General features: G+C 42.5%; 1 protein-coding gene across 19 annotated transcripts in view; it reads right to left on the bottom strand.

The window, feature by feature from the left end:
* Positions 1 to 16622, bottom strand: part of KALRN (kalirin RhoGEF kinase) — a 523049-nt gene that overhangs the window by 275796 nt on the left and 230631 nt on the right. For all 19 annotated transcript variants that reach the window (XR_014560170.1, XM_083722227.1, XM_083722230.1 and 16 more), the window contains one exon: positions 809 to 923. Coding sequence is in view for 15 of the 19 variants with exons in the window: in XM_083722230.1 (XP_083578356.1) it covers positions 809 to 923 (115 nt within the window). In the remaining 4 variants the exon portion in view is untranslated. The remainder of the gene's footprint in view (positions 1 to 808; positions 924 to 16622) is intronic.

Below are 16622 nucleotides of genomic sequence, written 5' to 3'. Positions count from 1 at the left end.
ATTACTGCGGAAAATAGGGTGGCCTTTAACTTGGGGAAATGGGAACTGGTGATGGAGAGAAGGAAGGATGATGTTCTGAGGGGAATAATGATGGTGCTCTGTGTTTACTTGGGTCACTTCTGTGACCATTCTGAAAGCACACAGGCGACCAGACTGATTTTGAGTACACCAGTAGGCCCTGAGGTATGATTATAAAGTCAAAGTACAAAGAGTGACAGAGATGGAAAAAAGTTCTCAGATCATCTTGCATGTTATTGTAGGCAGCAGCACACATCCCACCCCTGGAAAGCAGCCCCAGAGTTCTGTCCCAAGACCCATGGCCAGCAGTCACCTGTGCCCATTGCTAAATGCAAGTTATAATATGGAGGAGTATCCATTTTAAACAAAATGAACATTCATTCTAGCCATTCTAGAGCTTATATCTGTGTTATGGATGTAAGTGCAAAAACCACATTGAACATTTGTGAAAATGCCAAAAAGAAACCTCCCCCTCTGCATTTTCAATTTTGCACACACAGAATGAAATAATCTGTAAATGAATTGTGCTGTTTTCATATATGACACACAACCAAACCTAAATCTCTAGCCTTTCAGTCAGTTTCTGCTCTGTTCTCATATGGTGTCATGAGTGTGTGTGTGTGTTTGGCCTTATTTGGCTGCCTAAGATATGATTAGAGTGCACATGAAAGGCAGAGCTGCTGTTTTCCCTGGCAGGGCATACAAAAATGTACCAAAGGCCAATACTTGGAAGTGAGCAGCTTGCCAAGAACATATCCTCCCCACCAATGCATTTCTTTTGAACTTTTACCTTGGCACGCTAGCCAAGTAAGTCACAAGTTTCCGAAGGTCTTCCTGCCTTATTCTGTCGTGATTGCTGCGTGCTGGAAATGTCAGGATGGGACCTCCCCGTTTATCACGGCCACCTGCAGGAAAATAACGGGTTGTTAGAAAATTAACCAGGAAGCACATTACATTATATGAGCCAAGCTGAAAGACTCAAATGACTGAGAAGCAGTTTCATCATCAATGTTTCCACTCACTCCATACTACTTCAGTGGACATGCTGGTGATCATACATAAAATGGGTTACAATGTGAGAGTTGCCTTATGCTTGTTGCCTTATGCTCTACAAATCTATGAATTTGTGCCCACAGTTCAAGGGTATACACAGCTTCACTGGGCTTGCATTAATCACACATCCCAAAGATTCTAGAGAAGCTACAATACTGGCAGAAAAGGCATTAATTGGGGGAATTGTCATGCGTCATTCACTCATATTTTACAGGAAGACCAAATGAGGATGTTATCCAATTTTTATCTTGACACATTTAGCCAGCGATTGTTCTGCTTTCCTCAACATAGGTTTGTTTGTTTTTTAAAAAAGAAGGGAACAGTTGTGCAAACTCCAGAAATATGCTGTTGTTTCCCCCTTTTTTTTAATGGGAGAATGATTTTGATGTGTGCTGTGACATTTTACAAGGTTGAGTCCTATGCCTCTTCACACAACCTTTAAAATATGTTATTTAGGAAGTTTCCCACCAACAGGGAATATTTGTTTTTCTGTGATTTTTGAAGCAGGCTCATAGTTAAAGCTCCTTGCCTTTATGAGGAAAAACACACACACAAAAGCTGTTCCAAAAATTCCCATAATGAGCAGGCATTGATTTTAAGTTGAATTATAGGTTACACTCACACTTGTTGCTTGGCCTTAGCAACAGACCTAACCATGCCAGGTGAGCACAATTGTTCTGAGATAATTTATGCTTAATCCATAGCAATTTGCACCCTTTTAATGGGAACTGAATCAACCTTTCTCTTGCTGATTTCCATGGAAACCTTAACATATAATCTGTAGTTCCATCTATCCTGGATAATAAGAGATGGATCTGTAGAAGCAGGTTTTGGATGTGTTTGAGGGTATTACTCATCACAGCTTAGGCCAGTCAATTTGGGGTTATGTGGGTGCACTGGCAGAAGCACCAGATTGGCTACACTAGTGCACTAACACAGCCCCAACCTCACAGTTGCCCTACCCCATCCAGCTAAGCTGTAGTGCTGCCGGTGTCAGGGGGGAGGCTCTAAGGTTCCACGCCAACACACAGGTTACTACTGCAAGCTCCTTCTAGATTAGGGAACTGGCTGCTTGTCCTTCCCACTTTTTGGTTTTGATACATACAGTATCAGTAACTCATAGTTTCTGATGGTATAAATGCATATATTAGGTGGAAGTGTGTATAAAAATACATATATGCTACTCTATTCTGCCTTGGTCAGACCACACCTTGAATACTTTGTCCATTTATGGGTGCCACAATTTAGGAAGGTTATTAACAAACTGGAATGTGTGTAGAGGAGGACGACCAAGTTGATCAGGGGTCTGGAAACCAAGCCTTATGGGGAACAGTTGAAGGAGGTGGGTATGTTTAGCATGTAAAAGAGGAGACTGAGGGAAGATATGATAGGCATCTTCAAATATCTGAAGGGATGTCACATGGAAGATGGAGGAAGCTTGTTTTCTCCTGATCTGGAGGGTAGGACTAGAACCAATGGCTTCAAGTTACAAGAAAGGAGATTCCGACTATAGGAATATCAGGAAGAACTTTCTGACAGTGAGAGCTGCTTGACAGTGGAACAGACTTCCTTAGAAGGTGATGACCTCTCCTTCTATGTAGGTTTTTAAACAGAGGTTGGATGGCCATCTGTCATAGATGCTTTAGTTGATATTGAGAGGGTTGCACTGTAGAGGGTTGGACTATTTGACCCTAGGGGCCCCTTCCAACTCTACAGTTCTATGATTCTATTATTTATGTCCTATGTTTAGCCTCAAGGAGCTTAACATGGTATTCCCCTTCCCAGAATGTGGCTGCCAGACGGGGGACTGGGAGTGCCTGCTGGGATCATATAATACCAGTCCTAAAAGATCTAGATTGGATCCCTGTACGTTTCTAAGCACAATTCAAAGTGTTGGTGTTGATATTTAAAGCCCTAAACAACTTAGGCCCTGCATACCTGAAAGAGCATCTCCACTCCTATTGTTCAGCCCAGACACTGAGGTCCAGTTCCAAGGGCCTTCTGGCAGTTTCCTCATTGTAAGAAGCGAAGTTACAGAGAACCAGCCAGAGGGCCTTATTGGTAGTCACACCCGCCCTGTGGAACTCCCTCCTGTCAGATGTCAAGGGAATGTTTTAGAAGATTTTAGAAGATATCTGAAAGCAGCCCTGTATTGGGAAGCCTTTAATGTCTTGTGTATCACACTTTTTCTAATCTGTTGGGAGCTGCCCAGAGTGGCTGAGGTAACCCATTCAGATGGGAGGAGTATACAGTGGTACCTTGGTTGTTGAATTTAATCCATTCTGGGAGTCCATTCGACTCCTGAAACAGTTCGAAAACCAAGGCGCAGCTTCCAATTGGCTGCAGGAGCTTCCTGTACTCAATCAGAAGCTGCGGAAGCCGCATCAGATGTTCGGTTTCCGGGTTTGCGAACGTTTGGCTTCCGGGTTTGCGGCGTTCGGGAGCTGATTTGTTCGGGAGCCAAGCCATTTGACAACCAAGGTACCACTGTACAAAAGTTAAGCAGAGTAAGCTATACCCACTATTTTCCAGTTAAGCCGGCATAATTTATGAATCTGAAAGCAGTCTCAGTTGTGCTTCTGAACTGGTCTTTGACTGTAATAATAAATTATTACTACAGTGGTACCTTGGGTTACAGATGCTTCAGGTTACAGACGATTCAGGTTACAGACTCCGCTAACCCAGAAATAGTACCTCGGATTAAGAACTTTGCTTCAGGATGAGAACAGAAATCACAGGGCGGCGGCACAGCAGAAGCGGGAGGCCCCATTAGCTAAAGTGGTACCTCAGGTTAAGAAAAGTTTCAGGTTAAGAATGGGCCTCCGGAATGAATTAAGTTCTTAACCTGAGGTACCACTGTATTACTAATCTGATGTTATTCAGTGTCAAAATTACTGGATGTGATCTTAAATCAGTAACATTTGCCAACTGTATCGTCCACTTTTTGTAGATCAGCATAGCTTGTGAAAGTAAAGGTAAAGTTGGCAGGTGATTCTAAACACCTTCTGGTTAAACACAGGGCTGTTCTGAACCAAGGTCAGCATTTTCAGGCATCATATCTGTTTTATTTATTTGCCACATTCACATCCTGTCCTTCATCCAAGGAGCCCAAGGCAGCATTCAGAGAATCTATCAATTCCTCCCTGCTTCAACATACTACTTATTACCCCACAATACAACTCACTTAGATCACACATAAACTCATTCCTGAGGTAGAAAAAACTTCACCTGCTCAATTAATTTCTGTAGGTCAGGCTGTTATTATAAGCACAGGGGCAGGGCCAGTGGAGGAAGGTTGAAAGCTTGACTCCAAAGTTGTTGATGGGCACAATATCTCTATGACTTTCTCCTCTTAAAATTCTATTAATTCCACCCCTGACCCTGTTATTTAACTTGTCTTGTTGAACCTATTCTGCTTCAATAAAAGTCCCAACAGTTAATTAAAAAGGCATGGTTTGCTGATTGGATTTCATGATATATGCAGGCCTTGTGAGAGACTCTAGGGGCTACTCTGGAAGTCCTTGCAGATTCCAGGGGGATTTTCAATGAGCTTTGATTCTTGTCTAGATTTCAGCAGGTTCTGAGTAAACAGAATCCAGGTGGGTGAAAGTTTGATCCCTCTCTGGTTTTACTGGCCCCGAGAGAAAGGAGCTGCATTTACTTGGTCAGCATATGTGGCCTCATTAACCCCAATCAAACTAGTTAAGGAGAAGCATTTAAGGTTTCCCTCAGCTTGGAAACAGGTGAATGTCTTTGATGGCATCTGGAAACTACATAAGGCGTAGTGGCAGGTAATAGCTGTACTTACCTCTCTGGTTTAGATTATGGTTATTGTTAAAACATATGCAAAATAAAATGTAGCCAGCGCCTCCACAGTCTACTAATTTTTATATGAACTGCCACATCATATGGATGAATAAGAAAGAAACCCCAAAGAGATTATGTCATTTCTTATTTGGCTGAGAGTTTCTATGATGCTAGATAGAATCTGCTATGCCAGCCCTAAGTACCAACCACATTTTGAAGACTGCAATTGGGCACACACAGAGACAATACTCTCCTAGGAACATTCACCTCCTCTGGTGTCTATATGCATGTTCACAGCTGTCATTAATTAGCAACTGAATAATTTTAATTTTGAGTACATGGAAAGATGACATATTTTTCATATGTGATTTTTCTCACATGGATTTTTTTAAATGTGTAGACTGTAACACTCAGTTCATTCTGTATTTCCTTCCTCATGTTCATTTCCCTTTAACAGCCATCATTTATTCTTTCCAGATCTTTCCAAAGGTTAATTCCTCATAATAGACACACCAAACACAGCCAAATTTATGTGAACATAACATTCACATGAGCAATTTCCAGCAAGTGTCCTTGCTCTCAAAAAATCTGTTTACAGCCTCACTAACAATATACATATAGTGCCATCAACCCACAGGCTCCCGTGGTCAGAACCACCATTGTAGTGTGCCTGCTGCACACTGATGGGCACCCACCTCCTTCTCTGGTCCTCTGCTGCTCTGGTCACACACCTCCCATTGTGTCTATACCCTCCCCCAACGCCACAGCCAGGAAATCCTGGTGTACTGGTGGCCGTGGTGGGCATGGCTGCAAAGGAGGAGGAACAGGAGGTGGCAGTAGAATGCAGTGGGGACAGGGGACACGGGGCACTTGTCACTGCTGAGTGCTTGCTGCTCCTGCTCCTCTGCCACTGTGTCTGTGCCCCCTTGCTGTGGTCATGTCCCCCCACTACTGGGAAACCCAGGTGCACCAGCAGAAGTGGGGTGGGAGAGGAGGAGGAGCAGAAGATGACAGTGAGGCACAGCGAGGGTGGGACTGGGGGCTCTGTTTGAAACAGCAAAATGTTCCAGGCTGGTCCTACCTTAATGGGTAAGTCAAAAGTAAGGGACTTCCGGAGGCGGCGCGAACGGTAATGGCTGCCCTTTCCTAACCGGGAGAGGGAAGCTACGCTGGAAAAGGGTCGTCCGCTACGGCGAAGCGGAGACCCATTCTGGAAAACCGCAGGCAGCGGAAGCCTGCGGTCTCGGGACCCGGCGGGCGCCAGGAGCTACCCCCGAAACGCTGAGGGAACCCCGTAAGGGGCTCCGGATCGCAGAGGGGGTAGCGGCGCTGTGGGTCTATGCGCATTCAGCGGAGCGAAGCCGCGCTGCCGTTGCCGGTGAGCGCCGACCTTTCTTCCTTCAACACAAGATTCTAAAACGCAACAACCCGTGAGTAATTGAGGATTTTATTAAATTTCGGGACTAAAAATATTGAAAATAAGCTGAAAGCGGAGAGACGAGGAAAAGGAAGTCCGTCCTCCGCAGCCATTGACTTTTAAAGCAAAGAGCAGGAGGAGTGGAGGCATAGAGAGAACTTTTGACAGCTCAGATTGAGCACCCGCAGAAATTATTTTTCCCTTTAAAGACTGTAAGCAATTGATTTTTGGACTTTTATTAGGACTTATATACTCTCTTCTTTGTGGATTACAATTCTGTTTAAGAAGCCCAGGTGTCAGAACTGCCTGAGCAGTAGAACTGTCAGACTGCAAATTTGGATACATTCTATTTAAACTTTGAGACAGTCTGAGGGAGTTCAGAATGGTTACGTTTTTGCATTTTGGAACTCCAGTAAGCACAACTTGAAATATTGTGGCAAACCTAAAACCAACTCTGCTAAAACTACTTTTGTGAAGATCCCTAAGTATTGGTTCAGATTTCGTATGTGGAATGGATTCTTCTTCCTAGGACATTTTATGCTCCCCCTAGAGGATTGAGGATTTACAACAAAAACATTGTTTTACTTTCTATTTCCCGGCCCTCTGTTTGATTGCTACCACCTGGGCCGTAGCTTTCCCATGGGAACAACTCAGCTTGACCTTGACTGCTAGATAACTTTGGAATGAGTGGCGCAAAAAGAAAGGGATTAAGAACTAGACAAACAACTCTGACAACCGTAACTGCAGCCTCACAAGCACGCAGATCATCTGTGCCCACTTTGCCCTCGGAGGAAAAAGCTACCTCCCTGTCACAGGCAGGGGAGGAAGAAACTGAGGATTTACAACTAGAAGAGATGGCCTCAGGAGGATCTGGTTCTGTATTAGAGAGAATTCTTGAGAAATTGGAGTCTTTGGACAGGAAAGTTGACCAACAAACTGCGAAAATTGACCTTAATACAGAAACTTTAAACAAATTATCTGGGCAAGTTGCACAGAATGCACAAGCAATCGGACAACTGAAGGAGGCTGCAGGTGAAAATCAGAAACTGGCCGAAGAGACCAGCCAAAGAGTGGGAGAGTTGGAAAAAGAAGTAAGGCCGCTCAGTAAGCAGGTTGGGGAACACCAGACCTACCTCTCCATGTTGGAACTTCGGAACAGGGAGATTAATTTAAGGATAAGATCGATACCAGAAGTGGAAGAAGGTAATCTAGCTGAGTTTCTGACCAAAGAATTCTCCAAGTTCTGGGGTCTAGAGGAGGAAGACTTTAAAATTGTGTCAGCCTTCAGACTTGGAAGACTCACAAAGAGAGAAAAGCCCAGAGACTGTTTGATTACGTTGAGATCAAAGGAGGAAAGGGACAAGATTTTGGGCCTGCATTACGGAAGCTCCCTGAACATTTCGGACAAAAGAATTGAGATTTTTAAGGACATTCCTAAACAGCTGTTGGATCTTAGATCTGAATATTTGGACTTAGTAAAACTGCTGAGAAGCAACTCAATCATCTTTAGGTGGGACTTTCCCCAAGGATTATCTTTTACCTTTAGAGGGAAGAAGATTAAAATTAGAACTTTGGAAGATAGGGATAAGTTTTTGACTGCCTACGGAGAGGACCTTCATAAAGGACTTGAACTACCCTCAGGGCCTGAACCACCACAGGTGCCTGTACCTCAGAACCCTGAAGACTCACAGAACAAAATACCATCCCAAGGAAACTAAACAGATCTATCCAGGATGTCTCTGCAACTTTTAAGTTGGAATATAAATGGCTGCAACAGTCCGGAAAAAAGGAAGAAAATCTTTCACATATTAAAAAAGGAGCAACTAGACATTACTTGTTTACAAGAAACACATGTGACTAGGCTCCACAGAAAAATATTGGTAAATAAAAGGTTAGGCCAAGAATTTATATCTTCGGACTCAGTTAAGAAGAGAGGAGTGGTGATATATGCAAAGGAGAGCCTCTCACCAAAATTTCTATTTAAAGATGAACATGGAAGAATTTTGGCAATTGAAATACAGCACCAAGGAGAGAAAATTTTGATATTAGGAATTTATGCTCCAAATGAAGGGAAATCAGAATTTTACAAGAAGTTGCATGAGATTATGCTGGATTATCTGGACTATGATAACATCATCATGATGGGAGATATGAATGGGATCGTTTCAACGAACATGGATAGGTCACAAAGCCAAAAGGTTACTAAAGAAGGCAGACTACCAAAGACCTTTTTTGAAATGACAGACAACATGGACTGGATTGATATATGGAGGACAAAGAACCCCTTAGGGAAAGAAGGAACATTTTTCTCTGAAGCCCAACTGACTTGGACAAGAATTGACCAAATATGGATTTCTAGAGGTCTGGCTCCTAAGGTGAAGAAAGTGGAAATCTGCCCAAAGACCTGCTCCGATCATAACGCGTTGAAAATGGACATGACATTATTACCAACCGGCTCCTTTAGATGGAAGATGAATGACAACTTGTTTAGAGATCAGGAGATTATCAAGAAGGCCAAAAAAACAATAAAGGACTATTTTGAGATAAATTTGAACACTGCTGTGGAAAAAAGAATAATCTGGGACGCAAGCAAAGCTGTGATGAGAGGGTTCTTGATACAACAGAACGCCATAAAGAAAAGACTACAAAATGAGAAAAAGGACAAGATTTTGGGGAAAATTAAAGAGTTAGAGAAGAAACTAAGAGTAAACCCGAAGTCACAGCCGATTTTGAGAGAAATTAAACTTCATCAGGCACAATATTCTAAACTGATAAATCAGGAAATAGAATGGAAGATTAAATCAATGAAACAAAAAACATTTGAATCGGCTAATAAATGTGGGAAACTGCTGGCTTGGCAGTTGAAGAAGAGACAAAAGCTGAACATAGTAACAAATTTGGAAATAGAAGGAAGGAATATTCAGAACCCGGTGGAAATTAGAAAATGTTTCCAGAAATATTTTAAGAAATTATACACTCAAGGGCCACAAAAGGAGGAAGAGATTGCAAAATTTTTGGAGAAAAATGGACTTAAAAAACTATCACAAGAAAATAGATCACTCCTGAATAGTAAAATAACACGATTAGAGATAGAACAGGCCATTCAGAATATGAAGTTGGGCAAGTCTCCAGGGCCAGATGGCTTGACCTCCAAGTACTATAAGACATTAAGTGACTATTTGATTCAACCACTGATGGAGGTCAGCAATGAAATTATGGAGGGAAAGAAGGCGCCTGAATCGTGGAAGGAAGCTTTCATCACATTGATACCAAAATCAGAAACTGAAAAGACACAACTTAAGAACTACCGTCCCATTTCCCTTTTAAATGTGGATTACAAAATATTCGCTGACGTTTTGGCAGGAAGACTCAAAAGAGTTTTAAATGAGATAATTCATAAAGACCAGGCAGGCTTTCTCCCAGGAAGACATTTATTTGCTAATACAAGGAACATTATTGACATTTTGGAACTTTTGCAAACAAATATTAACACTAAAGCAGTTCTAATTTTTATAGACGCGGAGAAGGCCTTCGATAACATTTCTTGGAAATTTATGAAGGGGAATTTAAAAGAAATGGGAGTGGGGCGGGGTTTTGAAAATGGGATTGACGCGATTTATTCAGAACAAAAGGCAAAACTGATAGTCAACAATGTGGTTACAGAAGAGTTTAATATTGAAAAAGGGACACGACAAGGCTGCCCGATTTCCCCCTTGCTGTTTATTTCTGTCCTGGAGGTGCTCTTGAACTTGATTAGAGGGGACCGGTTGGTGCAAGGGATTCAGATCGGAGCGAAACAATATAAACTTAAAGCTTTTGCAGATGACCTTGTTTTGACATTGCAAGAGCCAGAATCTAGTACAAAAAGAGTGTTACAATTGATTCAGGACTTTGGTCGGGTAGCGGGCTTTAAACTAAACAAACAGAAAACTAAGGTGTTGGGGAAAAACTTGACAGATGCAGAGTCAGAACGGTTTCAGAGAGAAACAGAACTAACTGTGGTTAAAAAAGTAAAGTACCTAGGGGTAAACATAACAGCAAAAAATCTGAGTCTATTTAAGGATAATTATGAAAAATGTTGGTCTGAAATTAAGAGAGACTTGGACAGTTGGTCAAAACTGAAGCTTTCTTTGTTAGGCCGAATTGCTGCTATTAAGATGAATGTATTGCCTAAGATGTTGTTTTTGTTTCAAACATTGCAAATTGTGGATAAGACGGAGTGCTTCAGGAAGTGGCAGAGAGATATTTCTAAATTTGTCTGGCAGGGCAAAAAGCCCAGAATTAAGTTTAAGATATTAACTGATGCGAAAGAAAGAGGGGGCTTTGCCCTGCCAGACTTAAGGTTGTACTACGAAGCCGCAGCTTTCTGCTGGCTAAAAGACTGGCTACTTCTAGAGGACACTGATGTGTTAGATTTAGAAGGTTTTAACAATGCATTTGGCTGGCATGCATACTTATGGTATGACAAAGTTAAGATCAATAAGGCCTTTAAGAACCATATTGTCAGGAAAGCAGTGTTTAATGTCTGGACAAAATACAAAGACCTATTGGAAAATAAAACTCCAAGATGGCTATCACCTCTGGAGGCTAAGGCCCGAAAAAGACCCAATATGGAGGCCAAATGGCCGAAATATTGGGAAATAATAGAGAAAGAGGGCAACAATTGGAAATTGCAGAGTTTGGAAAAAATGAAAGACAAAGTGCGAGACTGGTTACATTACGCTCAGATTCAAGAAATTTTTAAAAAGGATAAAAAGTTAGGATTCCAGGTGGAGAAATCGAAGTTGGAAACAGAATTGTTAGAACCTAAGACTAAAGTACTCTCAAGAATGTATAACTTGCTGTTGAAATGGAATACACAAGATGAAATGGTTAAGTCGGCCATGATAAAGTGGGCACAGGATATTGGGCATAATATTATGTTTGAGGATTGGGAAAGGTTGTGGACCACGGGGATGAACTTCACGGCATGTAATGCTCTGAAGGAAAATGTAATGAAAATGATATATAGGTGGTACATGACCCCAGTTAAACTAGCCAAAATATGCCATGTGCCAGACAATAAATGTTGGAAATGTAAGGAAAATGAAGGAACATTCTTTCACCTCTGGTGGACTTGTCCCAGGGTGAAGGTCTTCTGGGAAATGATATATAATGAGCTGAAAAAGGTATTTAAGTATACCTTCCTTAAGAAACCAGAGGCCTTCCTCCTGGGCATTGTCGGCCAGATGGTGCCCAGTTCCAAGGGCCTTCTGGCAGTTTCCTCATTGTAAGAAGCGAAGTTACAGAGAACCAGCCAGAGGGCCTTATTGGTAGTCACACCCGCCCTGTGGAACTCCCTCCTGTCAGATGTCAAGGGAATGTTTTAGAAGATTTTAGAAGATATCTGAAAGCAGCCCTGTATTGGGAAGCCTTTAATGTCTTGTGTATCACACTTTTTCTAATCTGTTGGGAGCTGCCCAGAGTGGCTGAGGTAACCCATTCAGATGGGAGGAGTATACAGTGGTACCTTGGTTGTTGAATTTAATCCATTCTGGGAGTCCATTCGACTCCTGAAACAGTTCGAAAACCAAGGCGCAGCTTCCAATTGGCTGCAGGAGCTTCCTGTACTCAATCAGAAGCTGCGGAAGCCGCATCAGATGTTCGGTTTCCGGGTTTGCGAACGTTTGGCTTCCGGGTTTGCGGCGTTCGGGAGCTGATTTGTTCGGGAGCCAAGCCATTTGACAACCAAGGTACCACTGTACAAAAGTTAAGCAGAGTAAGCTATACCCACTATTTTCCAGTTAAGCCGGCATAATTTATGAATCTGAAAGCAGTCTCAGTTGTGCTTCTGAACTGGTCTTTGACTGTAATAATAAATTATTACTACAGTGGTACCTTGGGTTACAGATGCTTCAGGTTACAGACGATTCAGGTTACAGACTCCGCTAACCCAGAAATAGTACCTCGGATTAAGAACTTTGCTTCAGGATGAGAACAGAAATCACAGGGCGGCGGCACAGCAGAAGCGGGAGGCCCCATTAGCTAAAGTGGTACCTCAGGTTAAGAAAAGTTTCAGGTTAAGAATGGGCCTCCGGAATGAATTAAGTTCTTAACCTGAGGTACCACTGTATTACTAATCTGATGTTATTCAGTGTCAAAATTACTGGATGTGATCTTAAATCAGTAACATTTGCCAACTGTATCGTCCACTTTTTGTAGATCAGCATAGCTTGTGAAAGTAAAGGTAAAGTTGGCAGGTGATTCTAAACACCTTCTGGTTAAACACAGGGCTGTTCTGAACCAAGGTCAGCATTTTCAGGCATCATATCTGTTTTATTTATTTGCCACATTCACATCCTGTCCTTCATCCAAGGAGCCCAAGGCAGCATTCAGAGAATCTATCAATTCCTCCCTGCTTCAACATACTACTTATTACCCCACAATACAACTCACTTAGATCACACATAAACTCATTCCTGAGGTAGAAAAAACTTCACCTGCTCAATTAATTTCTGTAGGTCAGGCTGTTATTATAAGCACAGGGGCAGGGCCAGTGGAGGAAGGTTGAAAGCTTGACTCCAAAGTTGTTGATGGGCACAATATCTCTATGACTTTCTCCTCTTAAAATTCTATTAATTCCACCCCTGACCCTGTTATTTAACTTGTCTTGTTGAACCTATTCTGCTTCAATAAAAGTCCCAACAGTTAATTAAAAAGGCATGGTTTGCTGATTGGATTTCATGATATATGCAGGCCTTGTGAGAGACTCTAGGGGCTACTCTGGAAGTCCTTGCAGATTCCAGGGGGATTTTCAATGAGCTTTGATTCTTGTCTAGATTTCAGCAGGTTCTGAGTAAACAGAATCCAGGTGGGTGAAAGTTTGATCCCTCTCTGGTTTTACTGGCCCCGAGAGAAAGGAGCTGCATTTACTTGGTCAGCATATGTGGCCTCATTAACCCCAATCAAACTAGTTAAGGAGAAGCATTTAAGGTTTCCCTCAGCTTGGAAACAGGTGAATGTCTTTGATGGCATCTGGAAACTACATAAGGCGTAGTGGCAGGTAATAGCTGTACTTACCTCTCTGGTTTAGATTATGGTTATTGTTAAAACATATGCAAAATAAAATGTAGCCAGCGCCTCCACAGTCTACTAATTTTTATATGAACTGCCACATCATATGGATGAATAAGAAAGAAACCCCAAAGAGATTATGTCATTTCTTATTTGGCTGAGAGTTTCTATGATGCTAGATAGAATCTGCTATGCCAGCCCTAAGTACCAACCACATTTTGAAGACTGCAATTGGGCACACACAGAGACAATACTCTCCTAGGAACATTCACCTCCTCTGGTGTCTATATGCATGTTCACAGCTGTCATTAATTAGCAACTGAATAATTTTAATTTTGAGTACATGGAAAGATGACATATTTTTCATATGTGATTTTTCTCACATGGATTTTTTTAAATGTGTAGACTGTAACACTCAGTTCATTCTGTATTTCCTTCCTCATGTTCATTTCCCTTTAACAGCCATCATTTATTCTTTCCAGATCTTTCCAAAGGTTAATTCCTCATAATAGACACACCAAACACAGCCAAATTTATGTGAACATAACATTCACATGAGCAATTTCCAGCAAGTGTCCTTGCTCTCAAAAAATCTGTTTACAGCCTCACTAACAATATACATATAGTGCCATCAACCCACAGGCTCCCGTGGTCAGAACCACCATTGTAGTGTGCCTGCTGCACACTGATGGGCACCCACCTCCTTCTCTGGTCCTCTGCTGCTCTGGTCACACACCTCCCATTGTGTCTATACCCTCCCCCAACGCCACAGCCAGGAAATCCTGGTGTACTGGTGGCCGTGGTGGGCATGGCTGCAAAGGAGGAGGAACAGGAGGTGGCAGTAGAATGCAGTGGGGACAGGGGACACGGGGCACTTGTCACTGCTGAGTGCTTGCTGCTCCTGCTCCTCTGCCACTGTGTCTGTGCCCCCTTGCTGTGGTCATGTCCCCCCACTACTGGGAAACCCAGGTGCACCAGCAGAAGTGGGGTGGGAGAGGAGGAGGAGCAGAAGATGACAGTGAGGCACAGCGAGGGTGGGACTGGGGGCTCTGTTTGAAACAGCAAAATGTTCCAGGCTGGTCCTACCTTAATGGGTAAGTCAAAAGTAAGATGCCTGCTTGAAAGAGCTTACAATTTAAAATGATAGTTGGGGAGCCAACAAAAAGGAAGGGGAGAAAGAAGCAAGGATACCAGAAGATGAATATGTAGCTACATGTACTTAAGCTTTCTTTCCACTGGGAGTGAAAACTAAGAAGTTAAGGCAAAGGCTTTCTAAAAAGAGTATGTTTGGTATATAGATTGTAAACAAAGGCAAAGGTATCATTCAGGAACTAAATTTCAGTGTTCTGATTGTGTCAAGGTGTCTTGATATACGGAGCAACAAGGAAGATGGGATGGAGTCTTCTAAGCAAGCTGGGCACATAGGGGAAGGAGCAATGGTCACAGAGAAGGGTATACCAGGAAAGAAGGACACAAAGATGGAGGAAATCCTGCAAGGTAAGGACCAACATGTGGAAGTGGGCCAAATTACTTTTCTTTGTGAAAGAATTTGCTTCCAAGTTCCTACCAGTTGTATGCCACAGACTGTTCTGTGAAATCTCTTCAACAGACATGCAGTCCACAGCAAACAAACAGCACTTGAGCTCCATATTAAAGGATAACCCTCTTTATACTGTCACAATAGGTTGCAAAGATTTGCCCTACATTTTCAAAAGCCACTGGTGAGCCTTTGCTCTGCCTATTATGTCTGCAGATCATTGAGAGGGAAGGCTGCTATTGAAATAGCTGTGTCAGAAATGATTGCCTTTCCATGCAGAGACAAAGCAGCAAAGCAAGCTGAGATGTCCCAAGTGTCTTCCTCTGACATCTCTTTAAAGAAACTGAAGAGGAATTCATTGACCAAGAGTAGTGAGCAATCTTTTCATCCCGTGCAACCTGCGCAGGTTTGGGTCAGACTTCTACTTGCGGACTAAGCAATTTGTGACATGTAAGGTATGATGAAATCTACCTTTTGAACTGGAAATCCATTCACACCTCAAAACAAAAGGTGCAGTATTTCTAATAGCAATTAAGGGCAAGAGCCAATTCATATACTGTAACTGACTTTTTCTGTGTTACTGCAACTCTCCTCACCTAGGGATCCTCACCATGATCATGGCTATAACATTAACAGCACTTGGGGATGGCAATGACAGCAAATTATGCAGACTGTGGTCTAGGTCAGGCTTCCTCAAACTCGGCCCTCCAGATGTTTTTGGCCTACAACAGCCATGATCCCTAGCTAGCAGGACCAGTGGTCAGGGATGATGGGAATTGTAGTCTCAAAACATCTGGAGGGCCGAGTATGAGGAAGCCTGGTCTAGGTGGTGGATGGACAACTTCTGTTAATCTTGTTTGTTTGTTTCCCAGTGCTGTGATTATAAGTGGTCCTGCACAATTCTATCACGTATAAATGGGAGGATGTGTCTTTTGCACCTGGTCACCCTTTAAAACCTTTTTGTTTTGTTCAATAATCACTAATCACTTGTTCTGAATCCCCTGTCCTTGCATGAAGGTCTTCTACTTGTACTCTGCCTCCTGCCAGTTGCCTTTCCTTTCCTCCTGAACTGTTTTTAGAACACACTAATCAAAAGTGGAAAGTATAACTTATAAATATAATGCCAAGCCATCATGCAGTTTTCAGAAAGTTAACATTCTCACATTCAAATTCTGTCCAAACATTTGGTTTTAACGTGGCACTGGAACTCTAATTTGAAATTTGAAAATATCCTGAATGTGTTTCAGCTCTCTGTAAAACCATATACCACCACCTTTAATTACTGACAGCAACAAAAATTACCGTATTTTTCGCCCTATAGGACACACTTTTTCCCCTCCAAAAATGAAGGGGAAATCTGTGTGCGTCCTATGGGGCGAATGCAAGCTTTCGCTGAAGCGTGGAGAGCGAGAGGGGTCGGTGCTCCAGGCTTCAGGAAGCTATCAGCAAGCCTGGGGAGCCCCGCGCTTCGGACAGACATCCGCGGCTGGGGGGGAATAATATTTTCTCCCTTTATTTCCCCCCCAAAAAACTAGGTGCGTCCTATAGGGCAAAAAATACGGTACTTCTTAAATTACTGCATTTAAATCTGTGACCCAATAAGTGAATGAGGTTGCAATCCTACACACACTTAGGAAGTTGCCTTATACCAACTCAGACCACTAGTTCAGTATGATCTACACTGATTAGCTGTGGTTCTCCAGAGTTTCAAGCTGGAGTCTTTCCAGTTCTGCTTGA

This window comes from Podarcis gaigeae, assembly GCF_964106915.1.
Source record: "Podarcis gaigeae genome assembly, chromosome: 1".
Lineage (NCBI taxonomy): Eukaryota > Metazoa > Chordata > Lepidosauria > Squamata > Lacertidae > Podarcis > Podarcis gaigeae.
The sequence above is the reverse complement of the archived record's forward strand: the minus strand, read 5'-3'. Positions and strand labels throughout refer to the sequence as shown.